This window comes from Numenius arquata, chromosome Z (genome assembly GCF_964106895.1).
Source record: "Numenius arquata chromosome Z, bNumArq3.hap1.1, whole genome shotgun sequence".
Classification (NCBI taxonomy): Eukaryota; Metazoa; Chordata; class Aves; order Charadriiformes; family Scolopacidae; genus Numenius; species Numenius arquata.
This window is the reverse complement of record NC_133616.1, coordinates 81231510-81252406: the sequence shown is the minus strand read 5'-3', so window position 1 is coordinate 81252406 and position 20897 is coordinate 81231510. Positions and strand designations below refer to the sequence as shown.

Sequence of the window (20897 nt, the reverse complement as noted above, 5' to 3'; positions counted from 1 at the left end):
CGACGGCCAGCGACGCCGGTCACTTGATGCCCCTCTCCCCCCGCCGTGGATTCCCCCCCGGGGGGCGGCTGGGCTCGGTGGGTGCTGCCGCCCCGTCTCCTCTGTCAAGGCCGGGGAAACACAATCCCCTCCGTTGGAGGAGTTGGCGTAGGAATCCTACGTCAGCTGCCCGGGTTGTGGGGGGGTGGGGGGATTTGTGGGGTTGTCAGACCTTTTGCGCCACGACGACAGACGGGAATAAGCCTGGTGGATGAGGAAATATCCTTACTTAGAACCTCAGGATCATTCAGATATAAATTATTTTAAGAAAACAGTTTACAAGTGCAGCGGTGGGCAGAAGTCTTTTGCATGTCCCATGAAAAAACTGTGAACATAGGAAGGTGTAAGCTTATTTGCATGCATTAACAGGAATTTTAATACAAAGCTTTAATGCCGGAGTCTTCATGTGATTTGCTCGTGTTTCTTTCCGAGAAAACCCAGAAAGGTACTTGGTTTAGGTTAGGTGCTATGAGGTCTCTGAATCTGACATATCCTCCTTCTATTTATACTCATAAAGCCAAAGTTGCCCTTTGTAATTTAAGTCAATACTAAATAGAAAAGCACCGGTGAGTGGGTAAGAGTGAACATCGAAGGAAGGGATTGCGCTTGGCCTCTTTTAGCGAGCAAACCTCTGCCCTCTTCCCGTCTCCTCTCTCCAGGGGGGTAACCCAGGCAGAGCATCCAGGCAGCGAGGTGTGCTGTCTCTCAGGGATGCAGCAGGAGATGCTGAGGTGCAGAGAGGCAGCAGGAGATGCGGTGCGGGGATGCAGCAGGAGGCGTGGTGCAAAGAGGCAGCAGGAGATGCTGCGGTGCAGAGAGAGAGAGAGGCAGCAGGAGATGCGGTGAGGCTGGGACCCATCTGCAAGGTCAGAGCGAACAGACCGCACCTCCGGAGGCTGCGGGCTCCGGGGCTGCACCAGCTGCACTGCCTTGCAAAGCTCCCCTGTCCTCACACAGCCTGCAGGGAGCAAAGGAGCAAAAATCCCACTGCCCCTTTCAAAAAATTAATTTGCTTTTACACAGGTACTGCAAACTATTGTAGATATGCCTTGGCACACGTGGAGAGTGTGAGTGGAGGAGGACGGGCTGAAGTCTGTAAGCAGGTAGACATCTCGTGTCCCCACGAGCTCACGGCACACACGTGTAAACATTCGTGACACGCTGGTCCATCGTTCCTAAGCTAAGAGAAGCAGATGTTACTGGCAAAGGGTGCCAGCATTGTTTGGTTTCACAAGAGGTGTGATTAGAGAAGGTACTTGAAGGAGGAGAGAATAATCACTTGGCATGCAAAAACGAGAGGCAAAACCAAGCGGAGGGTTTGGTGCATTGTTGTGAGCAGCACACTTAACGTGCATTCGTCTGAAGAAGAACAGACGTACAGGACCAGACAATGGAAATATTTTTTTTTCTTTAAAACTTCGGTGAAAATAAAATAGTAACAAAAAGGTTAACATGTGGTTATAGAAGTTCAGCTATTATATAAGCCCTGTAGCTTATTTCAAAAAGCGTATAAACCACAAAAGCATTCTATAATTTATACAAAAGAGGCAAGAAATGTTCCATTTTTCTGTGTTACTGGTATACATTTTTTTTTTTGTCTGGAGCTTGTTAGATAACAGTAAGTATAATAATGTTTTATCTGATTCTCCTAAACATGCAATTAAAGTACATTAGTACCAGCATACTAGTTTATGTTCATTATTAAATGTAAAAATCTAAGAACTCTACATTAATGGAACATAAAATTTGAGATTTTAGTTACACAGAAGTCAGGGAATTCAGATGGACGGTTCCCATAGCAACCTATCTCTTCCTCTTTGTGTTTTTCATTTCACTAGAACCTTTCATTACTTGATTGCACCATACATTGTATCGTGCAATTTCATCATAAAATTTCATCATTATATAACTGTGCAAGAGAAGAGAGTGAAGGAAGGCTGTCTTCACTCAACACTTTCCAACTTTAATGTTTCTGGTGCACAGAGAGCAAACTGGCGCTTAAATTAATTGGGTCCATGGTTTAAATATTTTCTGCTTTTTTGGGGGGCCTCCATAAATTTGGCCGGGTTCTTTGGAATGGCTATAAATAATAAAGCAGTTGAACACAATAGCATATCATTCCTTTGTAATTGGCTATTGTCTGCCTTGCCACGTAGATATGTGGCTCCAGTGAGCAAAAAAAGAGACCAAACTGTTTTTCATTTGTGGCTAAAAGATTTATCCCATCCAGATACAGGAAAGAAAGTGATAGTGGAAAATAGAGGGCACTTATGGTCTTTGTCTTCTGACAGTGGAATATAATTTACCAAATTACAACTCTGTGGATTGTCATGGTTGCTAGTGGGGTTATCAGTTAGAGATCATTGTGGTGGCTTCTAGACAGCACAACAGATACGGGAATTGGTAGAAGCAGACCTGCAGTTCTGAATCTTTCCTACTGCAAATTTTGATTACAGATGAAAAGCCAGCAAGATCGCACTTTTCACTACACAGATGAAGATAGTGATTAACCTTGCAGTAGTTAAGTCTTTTTTGCAGAGGATATCAAAATGGATTAGACAAATTGGGCTGGTCTGAACCTTTTGGGGAACTTATCAACTGACCTGGTCTTTTTAATTTGGAAACTATACTGTGAAGTCCAAATATCTGTGGCTTCTCAAGCCCTAACGTGGAGCAGCTCCACAGCTGATGTACTTACTAAAAAGAAAGAAGATACGCCTCTACAAAGATGAGCAAACTAAAGGATAGGATAGGATAGGATAGGATAGGATAGGATAGGATAGGATAGGATAGGATAGGATAGGACAGGACAGGATAGGGTAGGGTAGGATAAAAAATAATTTAATTTCTAGCCTTCTCCACTCTTCCTATTAAAGAAATGCTAGAAGAAGAGAATAATAATGCAGAAACAGAGACAGGATTAGGAAAATAAAAAGCTTTTCCTCCTCAAAAGCCTTCAAATTGCAATGATTTCCATTGCCTTGATAAAATCAGACCTGGCTGGTAGTGCCATATTTTCTTTTGTGCTTTTGTAGTGATGATAAATTTTGCATGAAATGAAAGTAAATAGTTGTTTATACTTCATTTAACAGCAGCCAGTATGTCACTAAGTCAGCACTTCTCCTCTGAGATTTATAGAGGAGGATTTAGGCTAAATTGCTGGCATATGAGATTTCAGCCAAAGGTTGTTTTCCTTTAACCATTTTGTTTTTCAAATGCCTTGGCTGATTTTAGGTTATTGGAGTCCAATATAATTACTTGTTTAATTGCTTGGAAGAAGTAGAGCTTCCGTAGTTCAAAAATGGCTTATTTTCTTTAAAAATAACTGAAATCTGGCTTGGGCTTCTCTAGAATGCAATGCACTATACAATTGTGTAATTTTATCCTCTTAAATATTCCCTGAATAGTCATTAAATCTTTGGAAACTAGCTAATCTCTAGGAGGATGCGATAGGTCTGGCTATTTTCCAGGGTTTGCAAGAGGCTGTGACAGCTTAACATGGTAAGAAAAACGGTTTCTAAATCACTGCAAGACTGGGTGAAAGACTCTAGCCTGCTGAAACCCAGTTGGTCTTCTTGGGGGTTGGACTAGATTATCTTTAAAGGTGCCTTCCAACCCCTACAATTCAGTGATTCTTAATAACTGCAGGAATGTCCAGAATCAGCCTCTGCTTCAAGAAGTGACACAGAGCAGAGGAGAAGAGGAAAAATTGACATGGAGTCCAGAGAGCTTGTGAATAGGGATGGATCACGTAGATATTGGTCAGTGCCACTTTTAGTTGTGCTGTATCAGCAGGTATTGGATTTGTTGAAGCACAACAATTAAGGACCTTTTTGAGAGGTATAATATGGTAGGTAATGATGTGGAGGAGAGTAAAGTAACAAACAAGGCAATAGAACAGAGAAAACTGTAGCCTGCATGTTGAGAAGCCAGAGATAATGCAAAGGTGCTCAGGAACATAGAATCATAGAATGCTTAGCATTGGAAGGGACCTTAAAGATCATCTAGTTCCAACCCCCTGCCATGGGCAGGGACACCTCCACTAGAGCAGGTTGCTCAAAGCCCCATCCAGCCTGGCCTTAAACACTTCCAGGGATGGGGCATCCACAATTTCCCTGGGCAACCTGTTCCAGTGCTTCACCACCCTCACAGGAAAGAATTTCCTCCTAATATCTAATCTAAATCTCCCCTCTTCCAATTTAAAACCATTACCCCTTGTCCTGTCACTACACTTCCTGACAAAGAGTCCCTCTCCGGCTCTCCTGTAGGCTCCTTTCAGATATTGGAAGGCTGCTGTGAGGTCTCCCCGGAGCCTTCTCTTCTCCAGGCTGAACAACCCCAGCTCTCTCAGCCTGTCTTCATAGGAGAGGTGCTCCAGCCCTCTGATCCTCCGCTGGACCCATTCCAACAGGTCCGTGTCCTTCCTGTGTTGAGGACTCCAAAGCTGGACACAGTATTCCAGGTGGGGTCTCACGAGCGCAGAGTAGAGGGGTAGAATCACCTCCCGCGACCTGCTGGCCACACTTCTCTTGATGCAGCCCAGGATGGGGTTGGCTTTCTGGGATGCCAGGGTCATCATATTTGTCCTAAATAACACTCGGGACCTTAATGCAGAGGATAAATATGTTGCTTTCAGCCTACTGTTCTCTCCGGAGGAGGACTCTGTGTGTGTGTGTTCATGGTCCTGTGCAGTCTCTCAGTCTGTTCTTCTGTCTTTTTCCTTGTAACTTCTTCATTTTTCATTCAGTGCCAAGCAAATTTGATGTAAAGGGTGGGGTCTCAAAGACAATGAGATTCCAACAAGTTTCATGAAAATTATATGTTCTTGCACAGAAAAGAGAACCAGAAATTACTCCCAGAAATATTCCCAGCTGAAGGCAGCATTGCAGCCTGAGTCCTTACACGCAGAAGGAACAAAGAATCAGCAGAAGGATGGGTAGGGGGCAAGAGAATCCCCGAGAGACCCAGCCATCCGAAGACTTCCCTGGATAGTGCACTTTACCCCAAAATGCAATTCACAGAGAACCAGACATTAGTTCCAGCACTCAGAAAGCTAGGAGCTGTGCCTCTGGCTGCAGCACGCTCATGGAAATTTCTGTTGCCTAACCTTACCCCAGCTCATTGAAGCATGTTCTTTTTTTCCTTTTTTTTTTTTTTTTTTTTTGCAAGGCAGGGAGGAAGGGAAGTGGGAGGAAAGAAAAGAAGTGCACTGCATTAGTGATCAGCCAAGGGGTACCAGCCAAATACACTGGGTTGATGGGTTTTTCAAGGGAAAGGTTTGCCTCTACTCTTTAGGGCTAAAGTTAATTTTGGGTAGAATTCCAGCATGATGTTACTAAAATGGGTCTTTCTGATGAAAACAGAGACTGCTTGTTCTCCACCTGGTGTAGCAGCAACCTGCTTTGTAAGGATATGAAAATAAAATGAAATGAAATTTCATTTATGAAATTTATGAAAATAAAAAAATTATTATGTTGGGAGGGAGTCTGGTCTCTTTTTGGAGACTGCTGCAAGATGTTCATTGGGTTACATTGCCTTTCTTCCTCTGATCATCTGAAAGATGGCAGTGGATTGCTGAATTTCTCAAACCTCAGAAGTGACCATTTCACAACTGTGCTGGACAGTTGTAGAGCTTTAGGGCATTGTGAGTGTGCTGAAGACTGAAGGCATCTTCTTTTACCCAGATATGATCTTGCGAATGCAGCAGACAAGGATTTGGGAATGATGGGAGAGGAGAAGATTCAAAGAGGCTGCAAAACATTCCGCCTCTTGTCTTTTCATATTGCTTTTCGTCTGGTATGGTAACAGTTGTGCAGCTCCCTGCCCTCACCTATGTGCATTCAGTTGTAGTTGTGTTGACCTCTGGGTCATTGCTATTTGTAAATAGAGGGGCTGGGCTGTCATCTCAAAGCTTGGAGTTGAGGACGCCATCCAATCCAGCTCACATCAGCGTCATTCCTCAGAGAGTCCATCAGTGACTCCAGCGAGCTCAAGAAAAGGTCCCAGGTGTGCTGATCTGGATTTCATGTCTGGACAGCTTGATCCAATGGATCTTGAAAACAGAATATTTTATGAATTCAACTGTTTTGTACTTGCATGAAGAGAAGAACATCAGTTATTCAGATGTAAAAGTGAAATTTCACTTTTTATATCATATTTTATCTATTAAATCTATCAAACAACAGCTGATTGCAAAAGCCGTCTTTATAATCATCTTGTTTCAAGCTTATAGCTGTAGAAATCATACAACTGACTATGTCAGTTCTACTAGTTAACATTAAAAGGAGAGACAAGAGGGAGTGGAGAAGAAGCATAGAGAATCATTCAGGTTGTTTTAGCTTTTTGCGATTTGATTCAAATGGATTTATAATTGTGTGTCAGTAGAAGCTCATGGGATTAGATGTGAAATCTGCGTAGATACAAAATTTGAAAGGAGAGATCTCCATTGAGCCAGCCTTCCCCAGCTACCGATACCTGTTTCAGAGGCCCACACCATGAGTTTGGAAGGCTCAGATGTCTTAGGGCAGATCACCATCACTTTGCTGACTTGCTGAAAATGGCAGGTTCAAGGGGTGTGTCTTCACAAGGAGAACAGCTTTATAGCTTTTGCAGGAATAAGAGAGCTCTGTTCTGAAGTCTCAGGTAAAATGCAGAAAATTAAGCCTGATTTTTAGTAAATAAATGCAATAGTACAGAAACAAGGTATGACGTTAAAATACTTGAGCACTTTGATGGTGTTAAACTGGACATTGCCAGAAAGAAAATAATTGGGAAATGTACTTTTCCAAAAGGAAGAAAAAGCTCATACGAGAGGGAGCCATTCGGAAAAGGCAAAAAGAAACCAGTTGGAGCATCCCACACTAATACACAGCACAAGCATAGCCACTTATTAACACATGAGTGCTATGTGTCTATGTGTTTTAAATGAGATTGCTTAGCCAGGTTTCAACTCAGAATTAACTGCAAGCTGTCTGGTAAAGTAGTAACAGCCAAATGGACTTTTTGAGGAGTTTTTGACTAAGAAATTCTTAAAGCTAAATTTGAGAAATCTCACAGATATTGACTCCACTTGTAGTTGGGGCATCCACAAAGGCTTGTTTCTTGTATTCTTTTACCTTAATGAATCCAGTGATTGTTCTTTGGTGATCTGTCGGGGTAGAATCATGGAATGGTTTGGGTTGGAAAGGACCTTAAAGACCATCTAGTTCCAACCCCCTGTAGTGGGCAGGGACACTTCCCACTAGACCAGGTTGCTCAAACCCCGATCCAGCCTGTTAAAACTTATTTGAGGCCAGGCAACCATTCTGAATTGTTACCTACTGATTTCATTCTGGTTTTAAGTTTTTTAATCTCTATTTTTTATCTTTGTGATGATGATCATTGTTATGAGGGTTGATTTGAGCTGATGAACCTGAAATTCATCTGTTTTGACTTTTCACTGAGCATCTGTTTTAGCAGTGCTTTTTCTTGTACGTTAAGCTTCAGTTCTGTGCATTTGTAGCACTGTAACTGGAGTCAATAAAAGGTAAACACCATGTCTAGAAGCTCTTAGTCGGTATTTCACGGCCACATTAGCAACTCCGTCCTCCCCCTTGTCCTATCAAAAGCATATAGTTAGGAATGTCAGGGCACTGCTAATGTCATCCCTTTACATCCACTCCCAAAGAAGAATTCAATATAGGTACTCCTGCTTCTTCTCTGAAGAACACGAATTCCTAAATTTGTTGCAGGTTTTCTGTTTGGGTGTTTGTTTGGTTTTTTTCATTCCTTCCTCATGTATCTTTCTTTATGGAAGAGGAAAACACTGGGGTCTTGCACTGTAAAGAGTATGCATCCTTTGCTTTTAATGTTCATTCATTTCAAATGGATATATATGTTAAAATAAATTGCATTCTGGGTGGGTATCTTAACCCATTAATGCTGTTGGATATGATGGGAGGGGGTGTACCAGCACAGGCACTTTGCCAGACTGCCAGCTTTGTTCTTTATTGACTGATTCTGGTTTCAGAAGAAAGAGGTCTGTGTGGTCTTCTCTTGACATTCCTAATTGGAGACCTACAGCATCAACGTGGTGAATCTCTAGTCGCTTTCTTTCCCTGAAGTATAATGTAAAACCTTCCACTGCTGGGCAGTTCGTGTTGCTGTAACACTGCTGAGTCTTTCTTGCAGCCTGTGTCAAGGATTGAATTTTCCAAATTATGTATTTCAGACGTTGAGAAAGAAAGGACTTAATGGCTGTGACAGTCCAGACCCCGATGCAGACGATTCAGTAGGTCACAGCCCTGAGTCTGAGGACAAGTACAGAAAAATTAATGAAGATATTGATCTAATGATCAGCAGGCAAAGATTATGTGTAAGTACTCTGAGCTCCCTTTCATTTTTTTTACTTTCTGATATTTCTCTGAACCTGGCAGGCATTGAACAAGAAAGAAAACAAAGGTTGTGAAAGCCCCGATCCTGACTCCTCTTACGCTCTCACCCCACGCACTGAAGAAAAATACAAAAAAATTAATGAAGAATTTGATAATATGATCAAGAGCCATAAAATACCTGTAAGTACCAAAGGTTAGATGGCTGTCTGCTGATAACTGCTGCAGTAACAAACCATAACCCTTTCAGTTCTGGCTTTGTAAGGAAAACATTTCAGCTGGAAACAGGCTTTAATAGCCCAATATATAATTAAACACTGTGGTCAGAAATTTCACATGACATATTTTTCTCCCAAGTCTCTACATCTGACACACAGACAAAGCCTACTATAGGTGAAACCTGCAGAAGGAAGTGAAATATACATATATACATTATATTCACTTGATTTACAGAACTGTTTTACCACACCACTCGCCCAAATTATATCTAAAAAATAACGATGGAAATCTTTCTTTGTGGACAGGCTAACAAACCCACAGAATACTTTCTGTGGTGATATAGAAAAAACGATGTAGAACTGAAATTCCTTTATATATAGTAATTAGTGCATTCTGTGCGTGTCACTTCGGTTCTCAAGTGTCTCTGCTAAACTCAGTTGCAGCACTGAAGGGTTACAGCTACTTGCTCGCTGCAGAGAAACAGACTGCATGAGAGCCTAATGGCAGGATTCAGACATGTTTGTGTGTTGGGGTGATTTTACAGCTTTATCAGAGAATTTGCTTTGATCTCATCAGCATTTCTTTAATGCTTTAACATGAGCTAAATTTTGTTTTAACCAAGTCAAAATTTCTAACCATCAGTCATATGCCTTGCCAGATATCTAAGAGAAATAACTCTGCATGTGCTATTTCGTTTGCACAAGACATACAAGGGGAGAATACTTTGTCATTATGTTTATATAAAGCTGACAAAAAGAATGTGGGGGTTTGGAAGTTACATTTGGCCCTTCTTCCAAATGTGTGCGGAAGAGAAAGTAACAAACCAAAGATTTGCCCAGGTCCAAAGAAGCATCTGAATTTGCTTCTAGAAGAGATTGTTTGGATGTGTTCATTCCTCATTCCCACGTGTAGGTTGTATGGTTATCTGTCAAAAAGGATGTCTGTAATGCCCAGAATGAGCAAAGTCTCTTCTGTAGTGCGAGTCAATTGTGCGTACAAAATCTGATACCTAAGCTGAGAATACCTCTTAAGGATGCTCAGATTCTATCCTATGCAGTGTAAGTGTTCTTTCCATTAATCCTCAGCAGAAAGGTTTTCACTCAAGTTAATCAAAATTTGAAGAAGCTCTCACATCATGGCAAATGTATTTTCGCAAAAAAAAAAAAATTAAATAATAAAGATTTTCCTAGAGACCAGTGTGGCACCAAATTTGATAAATTAGTATTTGGAATGGCTGGTTAAGGATGCCCAACATTCTCTCTGTATATAAAATATCAGAGACGCACACATATAATCCATCTTTTTTTACCTCCCTTTTTATTTGCTTCTTTTCCATAGCTATTTTTCTCAGAAAAAAAAAAAAAAAAAACAATCCTCTAAAGCTGTCACTATGAATTTGGTTTCTCTGGATGGAACTCAGTTTGACAAATGATGACTGCAACATTTACGGTGACTGTTATAAGCTGGAATGCTTAACCCTTTTTCACATCAAACTCTTACCAATTGCCATTCCTTTCCTCTTTCAAGGATGACCTTTGTCTTGTTCAAATAAAAGTGATGGAATTTTCACTGATAGAATTTAACCAACCTACTTTTCAACCTTAAAAATTGGGATTGGGATGGTCCTTCAGATCATCTGTTTCTGTCATGCTACCTGTTTTTGTTCCAACAAAGCAGCAGGTTATAACCATTTGAAATCTTAAGATATGAAAAAACACCTTGGAAAAAAAATCATTCCTGTGGTAGTGAGTTGTATCACTTTCTTTACCTCCACAAGCATTTGGGAAAATCGTCTAAAACAAGAAAAGTTCTAGGAATTAGAAACAACACAGTTAATCTAAACATGGTACATTACTTTTATCCTCCCAAAAATTAATGGACTTTCTGGTTGCTTTCATTAAATTTAAACTTTTGGTGTCAAAGATAGTCCTACTTCAGTTATTAACTTGCTGATTAACTTGGTTTCCTGAGCTGTATTTGGGTGTAATGTAACTTCCTTGCAGGGATGTTATAAGGTACAACATATTATCTTTTTATGAAATTACTTCAGACACACTTCAGAGATACAGAACTGAAAAATGTTAGCATTTCTTTTAATGTAAGTCAGGATATCCCTTCTTTGAGTACTTCAAACACAGGGCTCCAGGTCTGTGTGCTCCATCAAGCTGCTCACCACAAAAGGAAGAATCAGTAGGTGTTCTCCCCTAATGCAACAGGAGCTCCTTCACTTGGCATAAGCCGAGATCTAATGGGCAAGACGGAGCTCAAAGCTAGTACATAATGGAAATTTGTAAATATAACATATTTTTATATATCTACAAAATATTATATTATATACAATAATAACTGTACAAATCCTTATAACTTCAAGGAAGTCAGGAAAGTTATATTCACTTACTTGTGAACATCAAAGGTAGCCAAGAAAGCTGGGGGGAAGAAAGCAAAATTGAACAAAAAGTCACCAAGTCAAGTCATTAAATCACTACTTACAAAATATATAAAACAATGCAAAGCCTGTGCCTGGTCTTGTAACAGAATAAAGCTGCTGCCAAATGAAAACAAAATTGGCTTTTTCTCCTAACAGCTAAGGCCAATAATGTTTCCTCAGATAATTTTCTGGGGATAAGTATTTATATTGTTCTAAAACATCTGATAATAATTAGACATTTATTTGTAGTTTTCATAAGAGTGATGAAAGCAGAGGAGACAGAAATAGTCCACTAGAAGGGAGCTATAAGTATCTCTGTCTCTAAATAAATGAAGGCCTGGTTGAACATGGGAAAGATAAAAACAGTATTTAACATAGAATGATTAATTTCCAAGGGTTTTGAGTCCCCAGCACTTTGCTTTGCACAGCACACCGCAGCTTGCGGAGCCCACATCTAACACAGCGTGTGCTGTACGCTGGCGGTTACCTCACAGGTGAGCCATCTGCCCTCTTTGGCACTTGTGTCCAAAGGAGAACAGACAGAGAAATGAAAAACGTAAAAAAGGCAAAATGTGGCAATCTGCATACACGTTAGAGTAAGGCAACGTCTATGTTAGTAAATTAGCAAATGGCAGAGACCGTTCCGAGGCAGCGGGAGGTGCTTATCTCTGCTCTGAATTGTTTGAACGGTCCCTGGCATGCTTTTGGCACTGGCCAAATAACGCTCTCCCAGACAGTTTCTTAGCTCTCTTTGGTAGTTAGCCCAGGCCAGCAACAATTCCCAATTGTCAGTTTATATGTAGTCATGATGTTTTGGAGGTTGAGAAAGCTTAATAGTATGGACGTGGACTGCTCTGTGGCCTCAGATGGCCTTCTTTCCTAGGCAAGTTTAATTTACTAATATAGATATTACGCAAGTGCATCATAAGTTTTAATGTCCATCAGGCCTAGCTGGAATAGATATGCCTCGTGATTTACCACCAAGAATGACTAGAGAATCTGCAGGAGGTTGCAGTTCTTGGAGAAGGACATATAAGACTGTAACGAAATTTGGGCAACCAGAGCAAAACTACAGCTAGAGACTTGAATACTGGTGCTTATCCAGTCAAACTTTTCTTTCTAACCTTTGACTGCTGAGGAGAAGAAATAAAAACTACTATATGCCAGATATAGTATGTATTGTGCTGCAAAGCAGAGTACGCTGACTTTGCCCTGATAAAATTGCCTATGAATTACTCTGTAAAATAAATGTAATTTTATCCAGATAGTAGGTAAAATGGTGAAAATGGAACCATTGCTACAGAAATTAAGAAAATTATTTGCTTAACTAGTTTAAAAATATATTTTTAAAATGAAAAAAGGAAAGCTAAGTAACTGTTTCAGCAATGTTTGTACATTTTGGTGATGACTAGTGGGACCGGCAGCCTCAAGAGCAAGCAAGATGGGAGCTCTTTTGTGCTGTACTAATATAGAAAAAGATGACTGCAGCCCTTGAAGGGTTTGGGTTGTACAAGGAGGAAATACAGAGCGTAATGATGAAAGCAGATGAGGCTGTTGAGGATTGGCAAGACCTTCCGATTTAGTTTAGATAGCTCAACAGAGGTTGGGATTAGAGTAAATTGAGAAAATAGAATCAATATTGGTGTCATCAGCTGCCTACCCAGGCTCAGGGGGCAGATTTCACAGATCTCATGATGGAGGTGAAGAAGCCACTGCGCAAAGTGCTCCCCAGTGGGTGACACTCAACCTGGCATGGGCTGGCACTCAAGCAGGCAGCATCATGTGCTCGAAGCCACCAGGCAGACAGATCTCCACCACAGCCCTGAACGTTGCAATAACAAGAGACTCCATTCACAGAGGGTTGTTCATGTCTCACATCAGGCTGGAGGTGGAGCTAAGACATCTATCCTCATGTGGATTCACTGGCTAAATCCTTTTGAAAAGTCAGAAACTAGCAGCAGCTGGCTTTGAGCTCCAGGAGCAGCCATGCACTTCTGACTTACATGGGATTTGAGAACCTCTTGGGTCCTCCTATAGCCAGGGAAGAGAAAGTCGTGCTTCAAAACATACCTTCAGGCTGATAAAATGTTTCAGGTTATGCTGTGTGAACCTATTTCCAAGGAGCCTAGACCTCAGCCGTGACATACACTGGTACTCCTTGCGCTATGTACTCCGTAAATTTTCCTTTGAATGACCAGCCACACATGCAGCTAGTGAGCTGGACTTCAACTGTAAAAGCATCTGCAGGCAAAGAGAGGTTGCTTCTGGAAGAAATAAAGAACATACTTCATCAAATACATTTTTCATCACATAATCATTTATTTTCTTTTTTCTGTTTGTGAGACACAAACATTAGGTGTCAGGATCCCTACACAGAGCACCGTGTGTGGTTTTGCTCCTTACCCACCGAACACATAGATTCCCAAGACACCTCTCCTCCCCTTCCCATCTGTGTTTAAACCCATCAATTCTATGGAAGATATGGCCCTTGGCACATGCTTCAGCTTCTCACCAAAGGGAATCGAGTCCCATCCTGCAGCCCCAGCTGGGGAGCGACCAATCCCAGCAGATCACTGGGCTCCAGAGCCATACCTGATCTCAGCCGTTATACTACAGCCATCTCTCACAAACCCAGGCCACGAGCTACGTAGAAGGTTTCGGATCTAAATCAACACCTTGAAATAAGTCCCGAGGCACTTGTGTAATGTATCCTTCACATCATACCCCAAACTAAAATCTTGCTGTGTGTTTCAGTGGTTAAGCAAAATGATTCCTCTAAATTTAGAGCAAAATTATGTCTGCCCCTAGAAAGGGGAGAAGACACTAAAAAAAAAAAAGGTCTTAAGGAATAGCTGTAATTCGATGGCCAGGGCTATAATATGCAGGGCACAGCCAACAGCTCTGGCCAGCTAGAGAAGAGACGTGGGTGGCACAAGGTCAGGGTGCCTCTATTGCCTGACACAGCAGATCATGTGTCCGGCTTTCAACACACTCCCTCTAGGTCCTTGAAGACTTACCAGTGCTATCAGCTGCCAAGAACAAAATTAAAATCTGCAATTTCCTCCCTCTGAAGGTGCTACAAGGCTGGTTTAAAGAATTTTTGATGGGTTTAGTCTCTTGAAGCTTATAAGATTTTCAAATGGCAAATTAAGGGGTGCTTTGTTTGCGTTCAGGTATTTGAATATTTGAAATGCTGTCAGGTAATTCTGAAAAAGTTTTCTTTCCATTCACAAAGGCAAGAAATTAGTTACTTTAAACCCAAGTAAATTAAATATGGAATTGTCGTGTATTTGAATGCCACAAAAGTCATAAATTTTAGAGAAATTCAGGCAACTGCCACCAAAGAAAACCCCAACCGATAAACCCATCAACTAACCAGGAAAACCTGAGTTGGACTTTCTGAGATCATAATGAGAATCAGGTACTGCATCTTCTCACACCCTCTGTCAGAGAGGTCCATTATTTGGGATTTCTTTGAAATGGATTCTTGCAGAGAAATGGATTCTTGCAAAGAATCCATTGGCTCAGGAGAGGATCCGCCCTTAAAGTATGAAAACAGTATATGGAAAAGGCATCACCAAACACCATCACCCCCCACCCCCCAAAAAAAAAGAAAAACAAAACACAAAGAACCCAAAGACTGGTGTGCATCTAAAGTTCTTGTATATGCTACCTATCCCTGAGTAAAACTTTTTTTCTTTTAAGTCCCTCAAAGCTAAGATGGAAACTTTTAAAAAAGTAATTTACTGTGTTGGTGCCTTTAACATGATTTGGGATCATTCTGGTTGCTAAAGCAACATAAGCTGAAATTAAAGCTTTCCCTTTTGCATTCCACACCTTCTAATTTTTCTCCATGCGATGAAGTCATCATAATCATGTACCTTTGATCTTGCAGTCATCTGTGACACTAGATTAAGATATCACAAGTGAACAATTACAACTTCACAGAGTGAAAGAAAAAGAAAATTAAGCCCCATAAAGCAGGGTTTTGTTTTAAACAGAAAAAAAGTGAAAAAAATTTTTCCAACTGCATTAAAGGAAGATGGAATCATTATTTGAAAGATCATATTTAAAAGCCTTGGTAACTCTTTTGAAACTCTTCTCTTGGGGGAGGGGGCAAGAATAAATATTTTAACCACCAACTACAAAATATTTGAATTACATATGGAGGAACTGTACTTGAAGGCTGTTGTGCTTCTGTACTATTCTCTTTGTTTCCCTTTTTTGCTTGTACAGGCTGTTCCACCACCAAACTTCGAGATGCCAGTTTCTATCCCAGTGTCCAACCACAACAGTTTGGTATACAGTAACCCAGTCAGCTCGCTGGGGAACCCCAACCTTTTGCCGCTGGCTCATCCTTCTTTGCAAAGAAATAGCATGTCTCCTGGCGTGACACATCGGCCTCCGAGTGCAGGTAACACAGGTAGGCTCTGTTCAGTCCCATCCCTTTAAATGCTCTTTTATCAGCTGCTTGTGTGCCTTTAGGTCACTTTAAACTGTGCTCTGAGAAACGAGAGCTCTGTTTTTACCAGTCATAACAGTTTGTCCAAAACTGCTGTGTTGAAAAATCAAAAGAAGAGCCAAAGGTGTTTCTATGCCCAATTTAGAAAATAAAAAAAAAAAAAAATTCTAGAAAAAGTTGGATATTGACTAAGATTAAAGGAAATCAATAAAGGATAAAAGGGCAGACAATTTGCTGTTTCATAAAAAGGCATCTTGTCTACTTAATTCATGCAAGCACTCACTATACCATAAAGCTTAAGGGGGCAGGGGAGAAAATGTAGCCAACGCAAACAAGTTGAAGCAAGTAAAATAGGACACTCGTTGCTTAAGTCATCAGTCTAGAGGCCAGACTCAGAATTTACCATTATTTATGCCTTCACAGGTTCTTTGATGGGTAAATGTTAGTTGAGCTCCATACTTGAGTGCCCTGTTTAGCAAGAGGCTGTGCTTTGCTCTGGTGATGATGAGGGCTCACCTCTGAATAGGATAAATGGGGATTAAGTTCATTCAATCTGTCTGACCGGAGCAGCATCAAGATCCTTAAGGATAGAGGGTTCAAAGAACCATTTGAGGTCCCCAAGTGCAAAGAGAATTTTTAAAAATCCTTGTGGCGAATGTCTATGAAAGGCTGAGCAAATTAAAATGAAAAAGCCTTTGCTTTTCTGACTAATGCTGGACTAAATATAGTTTTCAAATGAAGGACTGCTATACATAACATTCAAATGTAATTTATTTTTCATATGCTGTGGAGGTATGAAAATAAAGTAATGAAATGTTGTGTACTGAATATTTTGTTTGTCCTTGAAAGGCAAGTATCTTGTACAGGTAACATTAAACATTACCATTTTATGACTATGGGTCTGATCCGATGCCTGTTGAAGTCAGAGGAAAACAGTGGTGGGTACTGGAGCTGGCCGTTTGAAGTTAGAGAAAATGTTTTGAATGTTTGCCTGTTATAATTTATCGTGCTCATTTGTAGTATTTCATTTCAACCCCCTAGGTGGCCTGATGGGTGGGGACCTCACAACCGGTGCAGGCACCAGTGCAGGTAAAGAGAAAAGAATTTATATTTATTTTTTCTAAGTGAACAAAGGACTTCCTTCAAAGGCTGAGTCCTAAAATAGCTCCATCCTGGAGGTGGGATGTTAGAAAGTGATCGGCATTGGTTTATTTCCCCCAGCTGGGGGGTGGGGAGTTGATATTTGTGCTGCTTTTATTGGTAGGAAGAGGCTTGTTTTCAGCCATGCCAAAAATCTTGCACCTCAACAAATTGCATGGATACAAATGTCTGTTTTCCTTCATATTAGCTTTTCCATAAAAACTTTTGGGTCCCTTGCGTAGCCCTGTTCAGTCAAAATTCCTGATGAGGCCAATGTCAGAAACCCTGATCCTTTTCAAGTCCCAGGGAGTTTTACCATTGACATAGTGGAACTGGGGTTTCATTCTTTGAGTTTTAGCTGGAGTAAAGATTTCGATCATCATAGAATCATAGAATGGTTAGGGTTGGAAGGGACCTTAAAGATCATCGAGTTCCAACCCCCCTGCCATTGACGGGGATAAAAATACAAAGCAAAAGGCACATGCCTTTTTTGCTGTATCGAGGCACATGCCTCGATGCAGAGTCTTTCATTAGACTTCAATCTACTGAGCACAGATTTGATTTCAAGCCTCTGCTTTAAGACCATTGCTAGTCAGCAAAATCTGTTAGCATTTACTTAAATAATCAGTAATTAACTTAAGCTTAGTTTTATGTATTTACTTAAGTGCTTTGGTACACAACAGGGAAAGGATTTTCAAAATACCCACGCAGAGGAAAAGATTAGCCCCTGTAGTCCTGCTCCTGTAGAACTAATGAGAGCTGTGCTCGCTCTTCTAAGGTCTGTGTTATCAAAGCAATGTTGTCAGAGTAGTCCCCTTTGCTCAGTAAACTCAGTGGTTTGTTAGCAATGTCAGCAATGTTGCATTATTACAAATACGGATTACAAAAGACAATGGCAAGATTACTGTTTCAGTTTGAGAAGTAAACACATGTGTTCGAAGAAAGTAAGCTGCGTGGTAAAACGTGGAGCACATCCAATTTCACTGGGCTATCTGTTCTCAGAAAGCGCTGTATGGAAAAATAGTTGGAAGATCCATTTTGTGCTCTGTAAACCGAGTACGATATATATATATATGCTGTTTCTGACGTTGTCTCATAAAATCACTTATAAAGAAATTCTGGATTATAGCGATCTTCTCTCTCTTGGCTCTTCTCTGCCTGCGATAGACCACCCCCCTTTTATCTTCACACATAGATGAGTCACAGATGTTTGTGTGATGCGTTTGTAGTGAAATTGAAGCTGCACAGCATTGTGTCAGAAAGGCACTTTAAACGCATGCTGAAGCTTTGACGGGTCATTTTGTATTAATTTAGGAGTGGGGAAGGCAGACCATGGGAACTTAGCTATTAAGTCTCTTTTGTTCTCAAAAAAAAAAGAAAGCATGATAGAAAATTACAGTTTTGTTAATTATCTTTTGTTAGCCCGCGAAACACAGCTAAAGAAAGATTCATTCTGGCCATGTTCGCATTTCTTCTCACTTTGACCTCATGCATAGTAGAAACTTCAGGAACGGCAGTGGACTCGGGCAGGAAATTGATTGCCCTATTAAGGGGCTCCCTCTTCTGGCTCATTAAGAAATATCATTGCCTCGTTACTGGTTTCCCTCATCCTTTAAAAAGACGCTGGAAAGCAGTTAGTAAAGAAGGCAATGTTTTCTTTTAATAGGCACACATACTTAAATAAAAGTTCCTCTACGCAGGCATTTGGCTTAATAATCCTTGTGCTTAATAAAATCTGTATATCAATATGCCAGTTTAAAATTTATATTCTTTCTATATTCTTTCTAAATACTTTTTTTTTTTTTTTTTGAAATATATTAAAAGCATATATAAGCATAGGAAGAGGAATAGCTTGATTATTTACTCACAAATTATGAATTTGTATTTCCTGGGCGCAGCGTTATGCATTAAGCTCTCAAGCAATGTTAACTTTGGAGTAGGCAATTGATTTGAGGGGCATATATATGAGGGGCATTGCTAGGAATGCATCATAAATATTTAATCGTATGAATAGTCTTTGTTCTTGATCTGGCAATAAGAGCTTTAAACACCATTAAAGAAGTGTTTTCTAAATCTCTTAAATGCAGAGCAGTAGGAAGAATTTGATACAGGGCTGAAGGAAGATGAAAAGGTCACCATAAGGTTGAATCCTCTGTCTCAGTTGCATCATTCCACAATGGCACTATTTTGGACAGTCCTCTTTCTTTAGGGTGCAGAAGAATAAACATCAAAAGTTCTCTTTGTTCATCATTCCTCACAAGAAACAGAGACCTCTGTGTTTTTTCCTATTTGGCATCTTAGAAGCTGGTAGCATGATCATGTGGTTTAATCTGTTGGGGTTCATATTTCTGGCCAAATTAGAACATTATGAATTTGCATTTTTTCTGCAGTGTCCAAAAATAGCATATATTCAAAATAACATACTCCAAGAAGAAGAAGTGTCTAAAGAGCTTCATTTCTGCTATTATAAAATGAAACTACTTTTGATTGCTAACGCCAGGCCTCAGTTTCTGCGTTACTTTAACAAATTACATTATAACAAATTACATTATAACTGCAATATCAGGAATGGAAAAAGATTAGTTAAGCCTGTGTTTTGAAAAGTATGTTATTTTGTTGGTTTGGATTATTTCAAGTAATAACCCTGAAATCATCCACAATTTACCTTGGGAGTCAACCCAAGACATAAATAGAACTTTAAAAAGCTGGCTATTTCTTTATTACCCTACACAACTAAATACCGTTGGTGATATTTTTAAGTTAAACCAAGGTTATCTCAGGTTTGTTAAAGTAAATTTGTTCTTAGCCAAACACTGATTGAATAGTTTCTATCATGTGATTGTAGCAACTGCCAACAAAATCGAAATGAACTTCACATTTAGTGTAGTTGCTAAGTTATAAATACAGCAATGTCTTTGCACTATTCTCTCAAACCAGAGGCTTTTGATTGAAAGAGAGAACAAGAACTTCTTAGTTCCAAATTGGGATGGTCTAAAACCATACTAGCTTACCCCGTAACTAGTATGAAGACTAAGTGATGTGTTACCTATTTACATAATAGAATATGTGAAGTTCTCTTAATTTTTAGGTACGATAGTCTTTAACGAAATCGCTTAACAGTAACTTGACCAAAAATAATAATGTCTACAAAGTTTTAGTACAGTAAGTTATCTGAACTCAAGTTTTATTCAGTGGCTTAATATTTATGTTGAAAGCCTGAAAAAGATTAAAATTTCAGAAATATTTCAATAGTTTTAAAATCAAAATGCAACAGTATTGCATCTGTACTTTGAACTTTTGATTTTCAAACTGAGTTATATTTTTAGACTTAATTTTTCATTTTTATATGGTTTTCAGATTATGATATTTTGTATTTTATAATTAAATTTTCTTTTGAATGAAATAGGCCCATTTAAATCAACAGAATTTCTTTGCATTTTAAACCACTATAAATAATAAAATCGAAGAAAAAATTCAATCTCAAGTTTTAAATCCAGGACGGGTATGATAAAGAATATACTTGTTTTAATTGTTTATTCACTTCCCGGAACTTATTTATTTCACTATTTGATTTTTGTACTATGTCCATCATAACATTAATATTAAACTAAAAGAGCAAGTTATTAAAAAGTACGTGGTACTCTATAAATGCTGTCAGGGGGGCTAAGTGCTTTTCTCTTTAAATCAAGCATTCTCAAACTACCTTTTTACCTCTTCTTTAAAATCACTGGAAACTGAAAAGATCAGTAGTTCATTTTGAAAAATTCATCCCATGTCTTTTTAATAACTGAATCCCATGTTTACCTATAAATCAGCAGCTAGTCATTTTCTTCTGGAAATTAACCACGAGCTAACAGTTGCCTTCTCATCTTCTGAGGGATGAGGTCCTGGATCTGCCAGCCAATATTGTAATTTGCTAGTGCTTTCCTGCTCCTTTTTCTGTTCTTGGTCATGTACTGACTGTGGGCGAATGTATTATATATTCTGCTAGAATTTCAAGCCACACGGGAATATATGTAATAGTAAGGGGGGGGTAATTTATAAACCCTGAGGGTAGAGGCAATCTGGATTGTATCTTCTCAAAAGAGTGATTTACTAAAAGAAGCAATCTGACCAAATAAGCCTACAAGCTGTACCAAAAATAAGCAAGGATTTCAAAGGCACCTAGTTACAGTAGTGTCTTTTGAAACTATATGTATAAATAAGCAAACTAATACTAAAAATTAAAAATAAAAATTTT

The 20897-nt window shown here is 39.7% G+C and overlaps 1 protein-coding gene across 12 annotated transcripts in view; it reads left to right on the top strand.

The window, feature by feature from the left end:
• The window catches only part of MEF2C (myocyte enhancer factor 2C), a 142586-nt gene that overhangs the window by 95305 nt on the left and 26384 nt on the right, over window positions 1-20897 (top strand). For 4 of the 12 annotated variants that reach the window (XM_074166456.1, XM_074166461.1, XM_074166455.1 and 1 more), the window contains 3 exons: window positions 8249-8392; window positions 15292-15478; window positions 16559-16606. The exons of 1 other annotated variant lie outside the window; for it this stretch is intronic. In XM_074166456.1, coding sequence (XP_074022557.1) covers window positions 8249-8392; window positions 15292-15478; window positions 16559-16606 — 379 coding nt within the window. Of the gene's footprint in view, window positions 1-8248; window positions 8393-8453; window positions 8592-15291; window positions 15479-16558; window positions 16607-20897 lie in introns of all 12 variants that reach the window. 7 more of the 12 variants (XM_074166454.1, XM_074166460.1, XM_074166459.1 and 4 more) reach the window with 3 other exon arrangements.